This window comes from Typopeltis vanoorti, chromosome 5, assembly GCF_054136105.1.
Source record: "Typopeltis vanoorti isolate ZY-2024b chromosome 5, IOZ_Tvanoo_1.0, whole genome shotgun sequence".
Lineage (NCBI taxonomy): Eukaryota > Metazoa > Arthropoda > Arachnida > Uropygi > Thelyphonidae > Typopeltis > Typopeltis vanoorti.
In genome coordinates, this window is record NC_143553.1 from 92,145,936 (window position 1) to 92,165,460 (window position 19,525).

Sequence of the window (19,525 nt, forward strand, 5' to 3'; positions counted from 1 at the left end):
GCTATACATTATAGAAAGGGCTACTACCCAGACTGGTTTCAACTTTTGTTGAGGTGGGTAAACGGGTATTCATTATAAGCCTAGAGTAGTAAGTATAGGGGTGCAAGAGAGCCTGATAGTATCAGGAGAAAGAAGAGAGAGATAGATAGTATATGAGATAGAGAAAAGGCCTCAGCTCGTTTATATCATCATATAGCCAAAGGCTATCAATTCTCCTTTTTCACCAATCTCATGTAGATGAATGACCAAAAGACCAATTAAAACTAAAACACCAAGATGACTGATACCAAGGTGGTTAGCCTAATCTGACTTAACAGCCTTGAGTTGATTGACCTTTTCTGCCTGGGATTGCTCTCCAGTCATCTCTACAATTGACTATAAGACTACACTGAATTAAGAGGATGGAACCATTTAAAAAACCTCTCATAATAAAAATAGACAGAATTTTATCTCCCCTTGGTGAATATTGCATAATGTGGGTGGTCTACATCACCTAGCCAAAAATGTGATATCTCCTAGAATGCATCTTTCTAAATACCTAATACATAAATTGTCTGACTGAATAATAAAATTTCCACAATACAATAATATATTATAAAGATTGTGGATGTCATATCGCTGTTTTTCAAATCCATGTTTCTTTCTAACATTCTATAAATGATATTTTAATTCATTAATTATAAAAATCAAAATTCTCTTCCCATTGCTGGCAAGTGGTGGGTGTTGCAAAAAAATAACATGTTCTAGGTGAGTAATGGAATGCCCAACATGTTACATAATCTGTTCCAAATAAGCAGGCAAGAGGACAGCTGTAGAATGTATGTTCTACTGTTTCCAACTGGTAACAAATGTCATAGATTGGATCTCTGATGTTAAATTATCCCATTTGAAAGTATTAACTAGAAGGCAACCATGTGCAATTCTTGGAGACTTGTGCATGTGCAAGTTTGTTTGACCATGTGCAAGATTCCTCCTGTTATGGTATCCTTGGAACTTCAATAAGTTATGAAATAAAGTGTTGCTGTTAGTAACCAACTGCAGAAGTTTGTGGCAAAAGATACTAATGATTTCTTTATACTAAATTTTACTTTTTTTTAATGAAAAGAATGTCTATGTCAAAGTGTTGTAGGAGTCTTAGAGTTAAGCACAGAATGTTGTAGTATGTATTCAGGAACAATCTCAGCTTTTGGACCTTTATAATCATTTACTCCAAACAGGGGAAGATGAAACCTAGATAGTATAGGAGAAGGTCTGCAATGTTTAATGGATTTTTGAAGCGGTATTGCTTAAATATATATGTATATATAAAACAGAATTTTAAGACCTGGAAGCCCAAGTCCTCCATGCTTCTTTGATAGTTGAAAAAATTCCTTAACTTCTTGGTATCAGCTAGACCAAAAAAATTGTACAGGGTTACTATATAATTGCTTTTCTTCAGCTCCTGTGATGTCTGTAATATTTATTATGTACAACTGAGTAGGAAAGATTATGGTTTTGAGTGCTATGGCTTTAGAAGAAACAGAAAGTGGTCCTAATTTATTCTAAGGTTTCAATGTTCTTGTATATAAGTTCTTGAACTGGTAATATTGGGTGAGTGGAGAAGGGAATTCCAAATGTAATGAGAGGTTCTCTCTTATGGGTTAGTCCAAAAGGAATGCCTCCAAGATCCTACTTTCCAAAACCTTTTAATTTTGTCTTGTCTGCTTTAGTAGTTAATCCACTCATGTTGCTGAATTTTTCCAAAATACCAAAATAGATATATATGGAATCATTATCCTTCAAAGTGCCAATTACATCATTGTCATATGCTAATCTCTTATTTTCCTTTCATAGTTGAAGAAACTGTTATTCCTCGCACAGTACGTGTATTGTCGACTTCCTGTAAGAAAGTTCAAGAACCAATGGACTAAGAGCCTTGCTTGACTCCTTTTTGAATTATGACAGATCTGACAGGAACACATTAACTAGGATAGCAGAATTGACATAAGCAGCTTTTTACCCACATCAATTTGCTTGAGGATGTGGAACAGAAAGGGATGCCAGACATTATCAAATGCTTGAGTAAAGTCTACTGATAAGTACACTGCCATAGATTGCTTTTCGTATTAACTAAGTAAAGGCAATCGTGTAGCAGAAACATTAAATTCTACTGCTCAGCCTGGAACTCCATTCATCTGCATGCTTTTAATTATGTATCTCATTTCCACTTTGAACCTCTTACTGATAATGTGGAAAAATATCTTGTAAGTATTAAATAGAGAAAAAGGTCTCCAGCTGCTGATTAAAGTGTGATCTTTATTAGGTTTTGGAATGATGATGGTATGGCTTGCTACAAATTCGCTTGGTATGTGTTGTGATGAGAGAAAAGAATTTAATAGTATAACTAAAATGGGAAGAATAAAATCCCAGGCCTAGTGGTAAAGTTCTATCCTTAGATCATTATACAGATTCTGGGGATATTTTTGTTTGGCATTCTTTATAGGCTGTGGTAACTTCAGATGCTCTAATGGGTCTGTCAAGTCCATCGTGAATATGAACAGGAAAGCCATTAATGTTCCAGGAGTTATAATTTCCCACAGTATACTATTGTCTTCATACAGATTTTTGTATTGTTTTTGAAAGGAGTCAAGGATGTCTTGAGTGGTGGACATGTCTTCACCATCAATGCAGATTTGAGTGATAGTCCTTTCTTTGTGAAATTTAGTGAATTGTCTATTGAAGAATGCAGATGAAGGGCTATCTGCTAAGTGCTGCTGTATTCTTATTTTAAAATTTCTTTCTTCTACTTGTTTCTGCTTTTCCACTGTTATCTGTATGTTAATGTTTCTAATGACGTTGCTACATTCTATACAATTGTCGGTTTGCTACAAATCAGCTTCTCTCTTTATACAGGTGTTTCAACTTTTTTCCTTTTGAGGAAAGCCTGTTCCTTTCCCCCATTCAATCATATTCTGTTTTACTGCTTTTTTTTTTAATTTTAACCACATATCACAATTCCAGGTATCATTATTCCAATCTGAACAGTCTGGAATTGGTTGAAAAGATCAACAAAAAATTTGGTGGAAGTCTCCATGGTCTAGAACTGATCTCAACTTGTTCCATGCAGTAGAATTTAAGTAGAACTGGATTATGATCTGACATGTCAATGTCAAGATGTTTTATCTCAATTATCTGATTTATAAGTGAAGAAGAGATATAAATGTGATCAAGATGGGTACCAATACCTTTATTCATGTACGTGTAAGCCTTGGATTAGGATTGCAAATCCTCCATAAGTTTACTAGTTGAGCATTGCCAAGACATGTTTTTACCAGTGCATATCCCACTTTTCCATTACTGGGGTGTCCTCCTATTTTGTCTAATGTGGGATTTGCAATACAATTCCAGTCTCTAGTTGCTATGATGTAGCGGGCACCACATAAATATGGCTCCAATTCCTGGAAGAATTTTCATCTAACTGTTCCACTGGATGGAGCATAAACATTTATAAACCTTATTAAACATCAACACTATTTCCAGTCTATTGACAAGATACTCCCTTCTGCATCCCTTTGGATATTACAGATTGACCTGAGGGGGGGGGGGGCAAGAATAAGAACTCCTACTCCAGCCCAGTTAAATCTTCCAAAGCTCCAATAAGAAAGAAGTGATATCTATAAACATCAACACTATTTCCAGTCTATTGACAAGATACTCCCTTCTGCATCCCTTTGGATATTACAGATTGACCTGAGGGGGGGGGGGGCAAGAATAAGAACTCCTACTCCAGCCCAGTTAAATCTTCCAAAGCTCCAATAAGAAAGAAGTGATATCTATAAACATCAACACTATTTCCAGTCTATTGACAAGATACTCCCTTCTGCATCCCTTTGGATATTACAGATTGACCTGAGGGGGGGGGGGCAAGAATAAGAACTCCTACTCCAGCCCAGTTAAATCTTCCAAAGCTCCAATAAGAAAGAAGTGATATCTATCTGTTAAAGTTTTTATATATTTATATCTGCAGAAGTATATTTCTTGGAGAAACAAAAACCTAATATTATAGCATAAGTTTCCATGTATTTTCTTATTTAATTTGCCTGTGGAATCTTTATACACTTAATGAGGCAATGCAGAAAGGAGATGCTGTGATTGGCAAAGTGTTACTGGTAAGTCTTTAACTGCTAGATTTTTGGATAAACCTGATGAGAAGATCTTCCATCTGCGAAGGAGTAACTGTGTAGTCTGCTTCTCGTAAACTGTTTTCCAGTTTTTTGCAGTTGCTTTCCATTATTTCAATTTCATGCCTATCATTCTTGATTTGGAAGCTAGTTATTTTCTTTACATGTAGATGATAATTGTACTGAGAAAACTTTGAATCAATAAACTTTATTTTTTCTTTAATTGGATCTCTTGCTTTCTCTTTATTAGCATGAGATGATTCCTCATAGTCCATAAACTCTTCTGAGCCTGAAGAGTCTTCATTTGACGATTTGCAATCTTATCTATCTTTATATTTTTTGTTACTTTTTCTTTTAGATGTAGTTCCTATTGTTTTAAATTTTTTTTTATCCTCAATCTTTTTTTATTAATTCATCTTTCTTTTTTGATGATCTCCGCATATTAAGTTTTTTCAGTTGACTTACTTGCTTTTCTGTTTCTTCTCCAGTTTCTCCTTATAGAACAATTTCATGTGTTTGCATTTCATTTCATCTTGCATCTGTTATACTAGGTTCATTATTGGTAATTTCAACTGATGCTGTTCCATCCATATTTGACTGGAAAGTGGCTTCTGTAGTTCTAGAATTCTGAGACTAATTTCTAGCTGATTTGGTTGTGCACTTTTGGTGATTCTACCAAGTATAGTTTGTTTAAATGTTCCATCTTAGAGTGAACTGGAAGATCTGGGAACTTTCATTATGTCTCTCTGATATATATGGTGCTCTAATTGGATCTACCAGTGTTCCCACTCTTTCAGCAAAAGTTCTGAAAGGACAGGTGTTAACACAGCGTTCAGAACTTTTGCATTTCTGACTGGGTTTGAGACAATGATTAGCAATGTGTCCAATCTCCATGCAGATGAAACATTTAGATTTGGGGCAGTTGCCACTCAAGTGATCATATGAACCACAATGCAGGCACTGCCTCTGTACTCCGGGATAGTTTACCATAACTCAGGTTGTACCAATGTTGACAAAATTTGGTATGGGCTTCTCCATATCAATTGTGAAAGTGACATCACCAGAAAACCAGTTTGGATCTTCACCTGCTAAACCCTTTCATATGTTACTAATTTTACTCCATTTCGAGAATGTCTGTATAAGAATTTCATTACCGCTCTATATATTCCATTGAAAATCTTTCAATTCTTACATTTTTAACCTGGCTTCCCACCATTACAGGAATAACTGTGTTGCCTTTAAAAGTAAAACCCCTGTAATAGTTTGTCCCTTGTTTCCACATCTTTAACTATAATTAAATATTCCCCTCTGCTGTACAGGATGGAAGAATAGCTCTTACTAGCACCAGCTATCTCTTTTGAAACCTTAGTTGCCCATTTTGCTTCTTCACATCCTGGAATTTCAATTCCTAGAGTTTGCACTCTCGGAGGAATTGGTACCATTATCTCAGGTGGGAAAAAAGACTAAAACCTCTGCATTTGATTGTAAGCAAAAAAAAAAAAAAAAAAAAAAAAAAAAAAACTTTCAGTTGTAAGACTGAGAATTAAATAATCCCTTGATATAGAAATAAATCTACACCACCAGCAAATGCTCTACGTGAGCTACTATAAAATGGTAGCCATGATACTGTTATGCAGATATCCTGTAATGCAGATATTAACTGCACTACCAGTAATCTTAATATTTACTTAAAAAACAGTGCTAGTGGGGACAAAACCACCACTAGCACCAGTAAAATAAAATCAAAGTGAGTAACAAACGAAAGAAAACCAAAGTATTGTATTTATCTTGCCAAAATCTGATGACAACTCAGATTTTGGCATGGAAGCCATACCCAAAAGAGATAACAAGGTTGAAATAATGTAAGTCATATTTCCCATATACAAATAGTCAAAAGGTGTCACACCTTATTACTAAAAGGCTCTGAATTACAGTTAGTTGTTGAAAGTTTATTCACTTGGTACCATTTGGTTATACTATAAATTAAAGATGCCAATAAATTATATTCTTGGTTTCATCCTTTATCCAAGTGTAAGTAAACAAAGTTTGAGCATAGGATACTAAGCATTAGGGAATTATGGGATACTAAGGCAAATTATGTGAAGGCATCAGCCTCTATATACAAGGAGACCAGTTGTGAAGTCACTTTACATGCAAGATTCGTTTGCTTGCACTTGGATAAACCAAGTATACAATTTCTTGGCAACTTATAGTATAATCAAGTGAAAAAACTTCCAACAACGAACACTAATCCAGAGTACTTTAGTTAGTAATAAGGTGAGACACCTTTTGCCTACTTGTATATAGGCAAAAACCCACCCTGTCAATGAATGGAGCCGCTGCTGAGTTTCCTATCCTGAAATGATTTAGGTCAGGAGTGATGAGTTTAGAAAGTGATCCTCCAGAGTCACTCAATGAGATTTAGAGTGATCTTATAGATCACTCAGAGTTTTTGGAGAGGTATCCCAGCACTTTAACATGCCTCAAAAAATTATACATGTCTGTAAGGATATGTACCGTGCATTATGGGATACTAAGGCAATTGATGTAAAGTCACTTCATATGCAAACTTTGTCTGCTTACACTTGGAGGAAGGATTAATCCAAGAATATAATTTTTGTGGAATCTTTAATTTATATTATTGCATGGGAAGTCTGAAGACTCTTTGCAGACACCATCCATACTATTATACCTCTCCTTGAATGCATTAACCAAAGCATTCACACAACAGATTACAATCAAGTCCTCACAATAGACTGGCAACCCTTCCACCAGTCTCCAAGTGAAAAATCTAGTCCTCACACCCTTGCTAATCACACACTTATTTAATTTCTTGTTCTACCCCTCTAGCCAAGTGCTGAAATTTTTTTTCCTCTGTGTCAAACCTATAACACTCCTCTCATGGAATATCAATCTTTCTGACAAAATAAGATCAGCAGTCTGTGAGCTTCATGACACCCCTTCCCCTCCATGTTGGAGAATATGCAAGCTTTTTGAATATATAAATCAATAAACAGCATAATCTTACTCTAGAAAATGAATAAATTTCAGCAAGACATTACATACAATAGCACACTGGTTAAGAGCTTGAACTAATATTTATTTCCAGTTAATCTTTTTGCAGGAAAGTGTGGAAGCAATACCTTATGATTCATTTGTGGCTGGGGAGACTTTATTTCAAAAGATACTGTAATATGCTGCCATAATATATTCTGATATTCTTTCCATATTTTCTTATATTGAAAAATTTAGCCATGATTACTGTATTTAACAATCATCATATGATATCCATATTGTGTGTGTACAAATACATGTTTCAGTTCATTTACACTTGATCATAGATTGCTGAATGGAAAATTTTATATTTTTATATTGTGGAAACAGATATGATGGATAAGTTTTTGTTCAAAAGAAAAGCTGAAAAACTGCAAGTGTTACATGACAAACAAACCAAAATCAAGAAAATAGGAGATGTATTTAGCTTTTGTACAAGATTAGCAACTGGTGACGAGGGACAACCTCAGTGAGGTGAGTGAGTATGTGTGATGTATCATGATAACCACATACTACCAGACTTACAATAAAATGTCGTTTTAAAGCAAAGCATTCTGGCATTAAGGAAAATCCTTGTGAATGTTTGAAAAGAAAACTCAAACACAGTTATGGTTAGCAAGATTAGTTTTAAAAAAAAAATTAGTGCTGCTCCATCAAAAACTCTTCTTGCATCATTAAAGGAGCACACTGGATTTTTTTTTTTTTAAATTCATTGGTATCCATTTTAAAAAAATTGAATTTTTGAATTAGATACATCATTAGACATTTGCTTAAAATATTTCCAGCAGCTGTATATCTTATGTGATGTAACAAACTGTACAAAATGTAAAAACAGTGTATATTCTAATTCATTTACACATCAAAATGTTAAATACTGAACCATACTAATAAGTAAAAGTATACTGGAGTAATTTTATTGGTCATTAAGGAGTAGTAAATATATCTAGGTAAGAATAATTATACATTCCATGTAAATTTCTGTCTATCATTAAACTCTGTTTAGTGCTCAGAGGAAAAACTAACACTTCCAAAATTCCAATCCAGAAATTTGAGATTGGATGAATGTCATAGTGAAATTAAAATACAGTCATATAAACTAACTTTTCTTTTTTAATTATTACATGTTAATGATTAACATTTTTGACAGATTTATATTTATACAAACCAGAATAAACTGCAGAGTAAGAAAAATATGTTTGATAAGTTTTGTAAATACAAGATATTGGCAGGATTTTGAAAATTTATTTTTTGCAATTTGCGATTTCAACAAACTGTGAATTTGCTTAAATAAAGCTACCTTTATAGCTGATTACTATTTGTAAATGACAATTTTCACATGTATTTCACAATGCCTTCTTCTTTATTATTCTGTTTTCAAACATTTCCAAGAAATCTTATCAGTAATTTTCTTGTTGTTAGTATGTGCTCTTTAAGTGCAAATATAATTTTATGGATTCAGTTACAGCACAATCACAAAATTAAAATAATTGCATAGTGTACCATACATAATGTGCAATTGTATATGGAATCATTATAAACATGTCATGATCTATATCATTCCAAAAATGATTTTATTCTCAATATAAAATAGTAAATTAAGTTAAACTTAATAAAATTAATTGCAAAAAAATCACGACTTCAGATTATGGAGAGTGATAACAGTTTACTTTTTAATTTATGCAGCAAAACTCTGCTAATCAAATTAATAACATATTAAAATATTCAAATCCAACAATTAAAGTTTGCATAATAAATACATAAATATTTAACAGTATGAAATGTAAAGAAACTAACATTTTAAGTATGTTACAAAAGTGATAAGGAATTCAATACTAAATAAAAACGTACTGTATGAACACAAAATATTGCCTAAAACTTCTCAAAATATTTTCCTTGCAAACAACACTAATGTTTTCCCTCTTATATAAGAGTATAGCTTCATAAAAGTTGCAAAAATATGAAATATACACTGTATGTATACCTGATGTGTTATAGCTTAATTTATACAATCATCACAATATTTCCACAGCTAAATTTAGCTTTAATATAGCTTTTGGTTTTGATAAATAGTTTTTTAAGTGGATACCAAACTTGTCCCTAATACGACTGAATTCCATGATATCTCGCGGTTTTTCTGCAAGCCAAAACTTGTCAAACTCTAAAAATATATAACCTATAAAGAAAAAAAAAAAAAAGAAGACTTGAATGTCAAAATAACACAAGTGCCCAAGGATTTGTTGTAAGAAAACACACAAATTAAAAAAAAAAAATTTATAAGCATGACTGCCAATTAAAAATATATTTTGTAAAATAAATATGACAGCTAAAATTCAAACAAGCTTTGCTGAAAATACAAATTTAATAGCTTATAAGTACTCCATTCTTCTGCACCAAGAAAAATTTCTATGACATATGTTATAACAAACTGAACAAATCAGGAAAAGTCTCCCCTTATCTTGCATGACTGCATATGTGTTCACTATAGACACCTTCTTTGGCATTTTTATTTCAGTTTATATTAAGCAGGCCTAAAAGATTATATTATTAAGTATTAAAATTTGTCTTCAAATATTGAAGAAGAGTACAGTTTTTTTGGCCATGAATAAAAAAAAAAAAAAAATGCAATATATTTGGAAGTTGCAGGATTTATGCAAAAATTGAAAATATAAAATATCCAAACAAAATATCTGAGTGATACATAAAAAATTACATTAATAAAATAATCATGTGAAAAAAAGCAGAGATAAATTTGTAAAACAAGATGAAAATGAAATATCAAACCACAATACAAGAACAAGTAAGCAGTCAGAATTTAAAGTAAATCCAACAATACAATAAAAGATTATTTGACTAACAAATAATCTAAAAAAAAAAATAGAATGCAGATTACAAAGCAAAATCTTTACATTATGCTGTGGCTGAAATAATTGAATGCCAAGGCTAATTAATCACCATCAATTTCCAGATATGTACAATCAAGGGCTGTATAGGATATTATGATAGTACTACATGAAAAAGTTAATTACCAACATCTGATCAATAATTTTCTATTATGTATCAAGATTCCAACATTATTAGATCTTATACTTTGGTCTTCTAAGATGCTTTTTACACTGTCTATCCAAATAAATATTTGTCTTCCTCCGAGTCTTTTTCCTATTAACCTGGCTTGTTTTTGCTAATCTTAGCTCTCTCATTCTGTTTAAGTGACCATTCCTGAATGCTAACAGTGGCAAGTTCTTTCTTAATATCCTCATTTTTAATATGATACTGCCATTGATGCAAACTCTTCACTCCTCTAACTTCTCAGAACTCTAATATCTGTAGTCTCCAGTCTTTCATCAAGTGTTTTATTTCTAACCCAGCTCTCAGATCCATAAGTTAAAACTGGTTTCAACACTATCTTGTATACAACTAGTTTAGTGTTTGGACAAATTTCTCTCTCTTATTCCATATAAACTTATTCCACTGACTTCCAACCATATTAGCTTTACTAATTATGTTATCTATTTTCATATTTAATTGCCCTCTTCACTAAAAATTGTGCCTAAATAGCTGAAATGTGCTACTTATTCTATATGTTTTACATAATGGACACAGTTGATGTTTTCAATGTTTCTGCCTATATTCTTTATCTTTTTATTGAAGATAAAGACAATGAATATAGGCAGAAACATTGAAAACATCAATTGCATCCATTATGGAAAATATATAGAACAAGTAAAACATTTATTACAGCAGTTATTCAATTTAGTCAGGGAATCTTGCAGATTCATACTGAATTTATTTAGAAGTATATCATCATCTACATAAGGTAAAAAGCTGAGAATAATATCTCCAACTTTGATATCATATCAGGATTAACCACTTTGCTTCATAATGTGATCCAGGTAGATAATGAATAAGAGTGGAGATAATGTGCAACCTTGTTGCACACCTCATCTTCCTGTTGTAATCAGCAGTTAGAATTTCTCAATTCTAACTGCTGATTACATATATAGCTTGATATAATGCCATTTACACCATATAACTGTAGTTTTGATGAACTTTCCTCTTGGTCATATTCCTTTTCCAGGTCTACAAAACTTGAATACAGATTCACATTCCCATGACGTCACTATTTGTCTTAGAGTGAAAATCTGACTCTGAAAACCTTTATTTGGCCTCAATTCAGATTGTTCTTCAGCAAGCTTCCCTTAAACAATTTTTCTCAGCCATTTCTCAAGTATACTTGCATAAATCTCACCAGGAACACTCAATAGAAATATACCTTTAATGCTCATAATTGTTTTATTTTCCTTTTTTAAAAATTCCAGTCATCTGGTATTTGAGCCTCTGACCAGGTCTTCTGAATTATGCAGTGTAACCACTGTAAAACCTCAATATTTGAGCATTCCTGGTTGAATATCATATACTCCAGCTGCCTTTCCTTTTTTGTCTTATAAGCTTACCAGCCCGGAACTCAGGGAGGGGGGGGGGGGGCTAGCGTATGTATAATATAAAATGATAAGCTTTTTTGTAACCTTTTTGTGTCATGTTATTTGAAACGTTTTGAAACTCAGGGGCTACCCTAGGTGTTGAGTCTTCAAAATTCGAGTCATCAGAAATCAAGGAAAACAGACCTATCAGTCTACAACTCGGGGGAGGGTCGCATAGGCGCCGGGGGGGGACCCTTTCGAGTGTTCAAAATTTGAGTCATCAGAATTCAAGGAGAACCAGCCTACCAGTCTGCAACTTGGGGGATCGAAGGTTTAGGCGACATGGGGGGACCCCCTTCCGAGTGTTCAAAATTTGAGTCATCAGAATTCAAGGAGAACCGACCTACCAGTCATCTAGGCTAGTTTGAACACTCGAAGGGGGATGCAACTTTCGAGTGATCCCCCCCCTAGTATATATATATTTGGTTATGAAATAAGGATTTTTTTTTCATGTGGTTACATGGCTAGGTAAAGAATTGTGAAACATCAAATATTTGGCAAAAGCAACATAATCATCATCAAATTCCTGCCATGTACCTTCAAGGGGTGTACAGGATATGAGAGTACTACATAAAAAAAATTACATCATTACTAACATCCTATCTACAATTTTCCTCCAAATCAGTCTGTTACTTGTCAAGACTGCAACATTATCAGATCTTATATTTCTATCGTCTAATGCACTTTATACCATATCAATCCACCTATATCTTGGTCTTCCTCTGGGTCATTTTCCTGCAAACCTGGCAGAGAACACTTGTTTTGCTAATCTTTCCTCGCCCATTCTGTTTAAGTGACCACACCACCTCAGATTAGCTCTGCTAATGCATTCCTGGATGCTGACAATGTCAAGTTCTTTCCTAATATCCTCGTTTTTAATATGATATTGCCATTGATGCCATCTGTTCAAGCCTATAATCTTTCTCAGGACTCTCATATCTGCAGTCTCTAGTCTTTGGTCAAGTGTTTTACTTCTGACCCAGCTCTCAGATCCATAAGTTAAAACTGGTTTGAACACTCATCTTGCATACAGCTAATTTAGAGTTCTGACTAATTTCTCTCTTATTCCATATGAATTTATTCAATTGACTTCTCACCATACCAGCTTTCCTGATTCTGTTGTCTATTTCTATATTTAATTTACCATCATCACTAAAAAATCGTGCCTAAGTAGCTGAAATGTTTTACTTGTTCCACAGGTTCTCCATTCACAACACAGTTGACATTTTCAATGATTCTGCCTATTTTCATTGTTTTTGTCTTTTTAATGCTGACCTATATACCATAATCTATTATAACAGTTATTCAATTTAGTCAGAGCATCTTGCAGACTTGTAGTGGATTTCTTTAGAAGTATAACATCATCTGCATAAAGCAAAGAGCTGACATTAACATCTCCAATTTTGATATCAGGTTTAATACCACTTTCCTTCATAATGTGATCCATATAAATAATGAACAACAGAGGGGATAATGTACATCCTTGTCTCACACCAGATTTAACATTAAACCATCTTCCTGTACTTCCTTCAATTCTAACTGCTGACTTACAACTCACATAAAGACTAAGTATTGCTTGATATAATGCCCAATTGAGACCATATAACTGCAGCATATTGAATAGCTTCTCTCTTGACATCTTGTCATATGCCTTTTCCAAATCGACAAAACTTAAATACAGATATTTGTTATATACCCATGCTTTCTCGACTATTTGTCGTAAAGTGAAGATCTGATTCTGACAGCTTCTATTTGGCCTGAATCCAGCTTGTTCTTCACTAAGCTTTTCTTCCACAATTCTTCTCAACCGTTTCTCAAGTATACTTGCATAGATCTTGCCAGGAACACTCAGTAGGGAAATACCTCTGTAATTCTCACATTCAGTTTTATTTCCCTTTTTTTATATATGGGTACTATGAGAGCTCTACTCCAATAATCGGGAATTCTTCCCTCTGTCCAGGCTTTCTGAACTATGCAGTGCAGCCACTGTAAGACTCTTATACCACCATACTTCAGCATTTCTGGTCGAATATCATCTACTCCTGCTGCCTTTCCACATTTCAAGCCTTTGATGGCTTTTTCTACTTCAAGTATGGATATGTATTCCTCACTGCATGCCTGGTCAGTGTTTTTTACCACTGTGCTGCCATCACTACTTGTTTCATTTAGCAGTTTTTCAAAGTAATTACTCCATACTTTAAGGATATCTTTTTCTCCCATTTTCATGTCAACATTATCATCTCTAATTGCTTTTATAGCACTCTTTCCTCCAATCCTAAGCTTTTTCAACAACCTCCAGAATATTTTGCCACCTTCTTGATATTTATTTTCTACATTCTTGCCAAAGTCCTCCCATGACTTTTGTTTCGCTAGTTTTACACAGTGTTTAGCATTCCTGCATTTGTCTCTATATTCTCTAAGAGCACAAGCTGACTTATTTGACAGGAACTTTTGGTATGTTTTCTTCTTTTCCTTCACTGCCTCTTTAACTTCCTATGTTCACCAGGGAGTTCTGATTTTTTTAGCCTTACAGACAACCTCACAACATGCCTCTCTGGCTGAATCAATCAATGTTTTCTTTAGAGTTTGCCACTGAATCTCCAAGGTTTGATTCCTGTTCTCAAACTCTTTCATTTTTTCTTCAATAATCTTTGTGTATTTTATTCTGCAGTTCACATCTGAGAGCTGCTCAAATTTTATTCACTTTAAAACTTTCTTACATGTTATTCTTTTCAATATGAAATTCAATTTTATCCTGCTCAAGACTAAATAGTGATCACTTCCAATTTCAAATCCTCTGTACACTCTGGTGTCCTGCACCAGGGAGAAAACATCACTATCAACAATAACATAGTCAATGAGACTTTTCTTATTCCTTTCCTCTTCTCTCCATGTGAATTCGTGCACATTTTTATGTTGGAACATGGTGTTAGTATAATAACCAGTCCATGTCCTGAGCAGAAATCCAACAGATATTTGCCATTATTATTAGCTTTGCTCTTTTCTCCAAATTTTCCCAAAATATATGTGTCTCACAATCATTTTCTACTCTGCTATTTAGATCCTCCAACAAGGACCAACTTTTCCTTTTTCATTGTGTCAGTTGCTTTTTCTAAAGCCGCAAAAAATTCCTCCACTTCTACCTTAGTAAAACCTTCTGTGGGACCATAGGCACAAATAAGTCTCATTGTCCAGTTCCCCATTCTCATATTTGCCCACATTACTCTACTTGAGACTGACTGCCATTCAAGAAGATTAGCCTCATACTTTGTGTTGAATACTATGGCTACTCCTTCTTTTTCCTTGATTGTCATTGCCTGAATATAACATTTTTTATTTATTGCTCAGAAAGACCGGGGTGCTTAAGGCTCAAAGCTGTATAACTGAGAGGAGTAGATGATATTTGACCAGAAATGCTGAAATATGGTGGTATAAGAGCTTACAGTGGCTGCACTGCATAGTTCAGAAAGCCTGGAGAGAGGGACAAATTCCCGATGATTGGAGTAGAGCTCTCATAGTACCCATATATAAAAAAAGGGAAATAAAACTGAATGTGAGAATTACAGAGGTATTTCCCTACTGAGTGTTCCTGGCAAGATCTATGCAAGTATACTTGAGAAACGGTTGAGAAGAATTGTGGAAGAAAAGCTTAGTGAAGAACAAGCTGGATTCAGGCCAAATAGAAGCTGTCAGAATCAGATCTTCACTTTACGACAAATAGTCGAGAAAGCATGGGTATATAACAAATATCTGTATTTAAGTTTTGTCGATTTGGAAAAGGCATATGACAAGATGTCAAGAGAGAAGCTATTCAATATGCTGCAGTTATATGGTCTCAATTGGGCATTATATCAAGCAATACTTAGTCTTTATGTGAGTTGTAAGTCAGCAGTTAGAATTGAAGGAAGTACAGGAAGATGGTTTAATGTTAAATCTGGTGTGAGACAAGGATGTACATTATCCCCTCTGTTGTTCATTATTTATATGGATCACATTATGAAGGAAAGTGGTATTAAACCTGATATCAAAATTGGAGATGTTAATGTCAGCTCTTTGCTTTATGCGGATGATGTTATACTTCTAAATAAATCTGCTACAAGTCTGCAAGATTCTCTGACTAAATTGAATAGCTGTTGTAATAGATATGGTATGAAGGTCAGCAATAAAAAGACAAAGACAATGAAAATAGGCAGAATCATTGAAAATGTCAACTGTGTTGTGAATGGAGAACCTGTGGAACAAGTAAAACATTTCAGCTACTTAGGCACAATTTTTACTGAAGATGGTAAACTAAATATAGAAATAGACAACAGAATCAGCAAAGCTGGTATTGTGGGAAGTCAATTGAATAAATTCATATGGAATAAGAAAGAGATTAGTCGGAACACTAAATTAGCTGTATAGAAGACTGTGTTCAAACCAATTTTAACTTATGGATCTGAGAGCTGGGTCAGAAGTAAAACACTTGACCAAAGACTAGAGACCGCAGATATGAGAGTCCTGAGAAAGATTAGAGGCGTGAACAAATGGCATCAATGGCAATATCATATTAAAAATTAGGATATTAGGAAAGAACTTGACATTGTCAGCATCCAGGAATGCGTTAGCAGAGCTAATCTGAGGTGGTGTGGTCACTTAAACAGAATGGGCGAGGAAAGATTAGCAAAACAAGTGTTCTCTGCCAGGTTGGCAGGAAAACGACCCAGAGGAAGACCAAGATATAGGTGGATTGATACGGTACAAAGTGCCTTAGACGATAGAAATATAAGATCTGATAATGTTGGAGTCTTGACAAGTAACAGACAGATTTGTAGGAAAATTGTAGATAGGAAGTTAGTAATGATGTAATTTTTTCATGTAGAACTGTCATATCCTGTACACCCCTTGAGGGTACATGGCAGGAATTTGATGATGATGAAAGATCCCACCAATTTTTGTCTTTTTTTGTTTCAGTCACTCCTATTATGTTGATCTGGTACTTATCTAATTCCTCAGCTAGCTCCATTTCTTTGCCATTCACGCTTATTATGTTGATAGTACTGATCTTTAACTCTGGCGATTTTGAGTTGGGATGTGTTTTCAGATTTGTTCCAGTAGCTGACTTTTCATTGTTCGCCCTGGTTCCCTGGCAAAAACAACAGGGGCCGTGCGACGCCCCAGCCTGCATGAAATTTTGTCATGTTGTACCATCATTTTTTTTTTTATTTTGGTTTAACCAATAAAAATACAATTTGGTCGGCTAAATCCCAAATGGCCAGCCCATCCTCGTTCATTCAGTATCCAAGTAGATACCCAACAGGGTGCATCACAAGAAGGTGAGGATTGAACATTAGGTCAGAAGCCCTGGTTGGTTCTCCGCATTCCTTTAAAGGCTATGTGGAGGTCTCCTCTCAGTTATACAGCTTTGATATTTAAGCACCCCCCCAAAATTCATTGGCAAAAGCATAATGAATTAAATTTTTAAAAAAATATATATATAAACAAATGTTTTGAATCAAAAAATGTACACACATTAATTTTTTTAATAATTTTCAATTAATATTTAACAAAAAAAACTGTTTAAAAAATTTAATTCAGTATGCTTTGACCCAATTCGAACTGAATATTTGTATTCAATTATTCAGCCAAATCATATTTTGTGCATCACTAGAAAAAACCTGACGCATGTGTAAATGAAGGAAGTGACTATATGTGAAATCCAGACCGAGGTACATAGTACCTGTTATAAATCTATTAACTAATACTTTATAACTTTCAGCTTAAAATGATGACTAAAAACGTTTCAACAATATTTCAGAATAATTTCCAGGCTTTAAACTCTAAGTTACTGAGACGCTTTTCAAATTGTTGAACTTTTAATGCTTTTACTAATCTGAGATCTAACAAATATGTCTTCCATAAGTTTAGATTCTTAAAATTTTAGAGGTTCTGTAGTTTTGTGTCCAATATTTCAACAAAGTTTTTCATGAGAATTAAATATGAAGTTGCACTATTAAATTAGGTTCATGGAGTGTGTGTTTTATATTCTATTTTCTATGCACAAAATATTTTTGAGCAAGTCATCTCTTCTTAACAATGTTCCATTGTTGCAATGCTGTCTCAAACATAAGAAGTGGCACTTTTTATTTTTTTAATCCTTTAGCAACAAAGTATTTGCTGGATGGTAAATATATCAGAAGGTGCATAGGAAACATCCTAAAAAATACTTAAATGATGTAATGTTGGAATGTATCATTAGAGTATAAAGAATAAATAGGGTAGAAATGAAATAGACATGTAGTCTTATTAAGCAAAAGATAGAAAAAAGATGATGGGGACTGAATACTATATGCCAGGGGCGTTCAACATGTCAATCACGGAGCGACTTTTTTGGTTGATCTCTTGTGTATTCCTCCTACCTTACAAATTTAATTAAAACTGAAAACATAATATTTTATTTATCATTATTTTGTATTATTTTTAATTAACTTTAAGTGTATTGCTATTATTTATTTATTTTTCGTTAAAATTGTCAAATCAGTAATTTTCTTATAATTCCAGGTAAATTAATTAATTTGGATCAGTGGAAGTCAAACAGCGAGCCAAGTGAATACGATTATAAGCACAGTATAAAAACTCAATTGTCGCTTAAATATTCCAAAGCACATTACATTGATTTTTTACTTAGGTTAAATCCCATGTGAATATTGTAAAAAAATAAACTTTGTCTCGGTATAGTTTGTATTAGATGTTTTTGTAAATAACTCTTTTGAAGCTAACTGTATATACTGCTTTAATAAGAATATGTTAGAATGTTAAAAATAAAAGCAATGTTTTTGTTGCCGAAGCTGTATATATCAGCATTAGAAAGATTGTTATTGAAACTTGTATGTATGAGAAAAGCTTGCAGGCTCTAAGTGTAAACATCTCCGAAGTCAGTCAGAAAGAGTTCAAACAACTTTCCGATGGCCGGCAACTTACAATCAAAAGAAAGCAGAGGAGAACAAAAGGCGTGACAAACTTGAAACTTAAGATGAAAGAATCATACCGATTCTTTGGGAGTTGCCAAATTTCATGTCAGGTCTCTGAGGAGGCCTAATAAAAAGGGACTGAAGCAAGCAGAAGGGGGTCAAGGTTCCAGAATTGCTGTCAGAGAGGAGGCTGCCAAGTCCAGAGTCGCCATCAGAGACTGCCCAGATCCACGTTGCTTGAGAGAGGAGTTTCCCGTTTCCAGAAAGGAGCTTCTCGGTTCGAGACTACTTCTATGCCGTAGAGACAAGGTTTCAAATTGCCGAAAGGAAGAGTTCCAATTGCCAGAGAAAAGTTTACATGCCAGGTTAATGTCAGACATTCACCAGTGTGTTGCATTTTCATTACAATTTGATGAATCAAACGACTTCACTGATATTGCTCAGTTAATGATTTATTCGCATGGTATTTCAAGATTATTCAAGTAAAGAAGAACTTTTGAAAATTATACCATTATTGGGAAGGACTAGGGGAGAAGACATTTTTTCGGCATTTGATGAATTTGTGAAACAACACAAACTTACGCTTTTTAAACTTGTGTCTATTACTGCTGATGGTGCTCCAGCAATGATAGGTAATAAATCAACCTTCATTTCATTATGTAAAAGTGTAGTAAAAGATGTTTTGGATATTACATTTAAAATTGTAAATTCTGTTGGAGGAAAAGCCCTGCAACGGCGGTTATTTAAATTACAGGCAGATGATGATGGGGAACTTCTGTTGTACAATGTTTGCTGGCTCAGCAGAAGTCAATTTTTAGAAAGATTTCTTGTATTACTTAACGATACAAAAAATTTTCTTGATGAAAAAGGAGATATTTATCCT

General features: G+C 34.0%; 1 protein-coding gene across 4 annotated transcripts in view; it reads right to left on the minus strand.

Annotated features, from left to right (window-relative positions):
- The window catches only part of LOC150106650 (ELMO domain-containing protein 2), a 284,336-nt gene that overhangs the window by 131,992 nt on the left and 132,819 nt on the right, over positions 1-19,525 (minus strand). For 2 of the 4 annotated variants that reach the window (XM_090393247.1, XM_090393248.1), the window contains exon 8: positions 8,307-9,387. The exons of 1 other annotated variant lie outside the window; for it this stretch is intronic. In XM_090393247.1, the coding sequence (XP_090249373.1) occupies positions 9,227-9,387 (161 nt within the window). In that variant the 3' untranslated portion in view covers positions 8,307-9,226. Of the gene's footprint in view, positions 1-8,306; positions 9,388-19,525 lie in introns of those variants that run through there. One more of the 4 variants, XM_090393250.1, reaches the window with a different exon arrangement.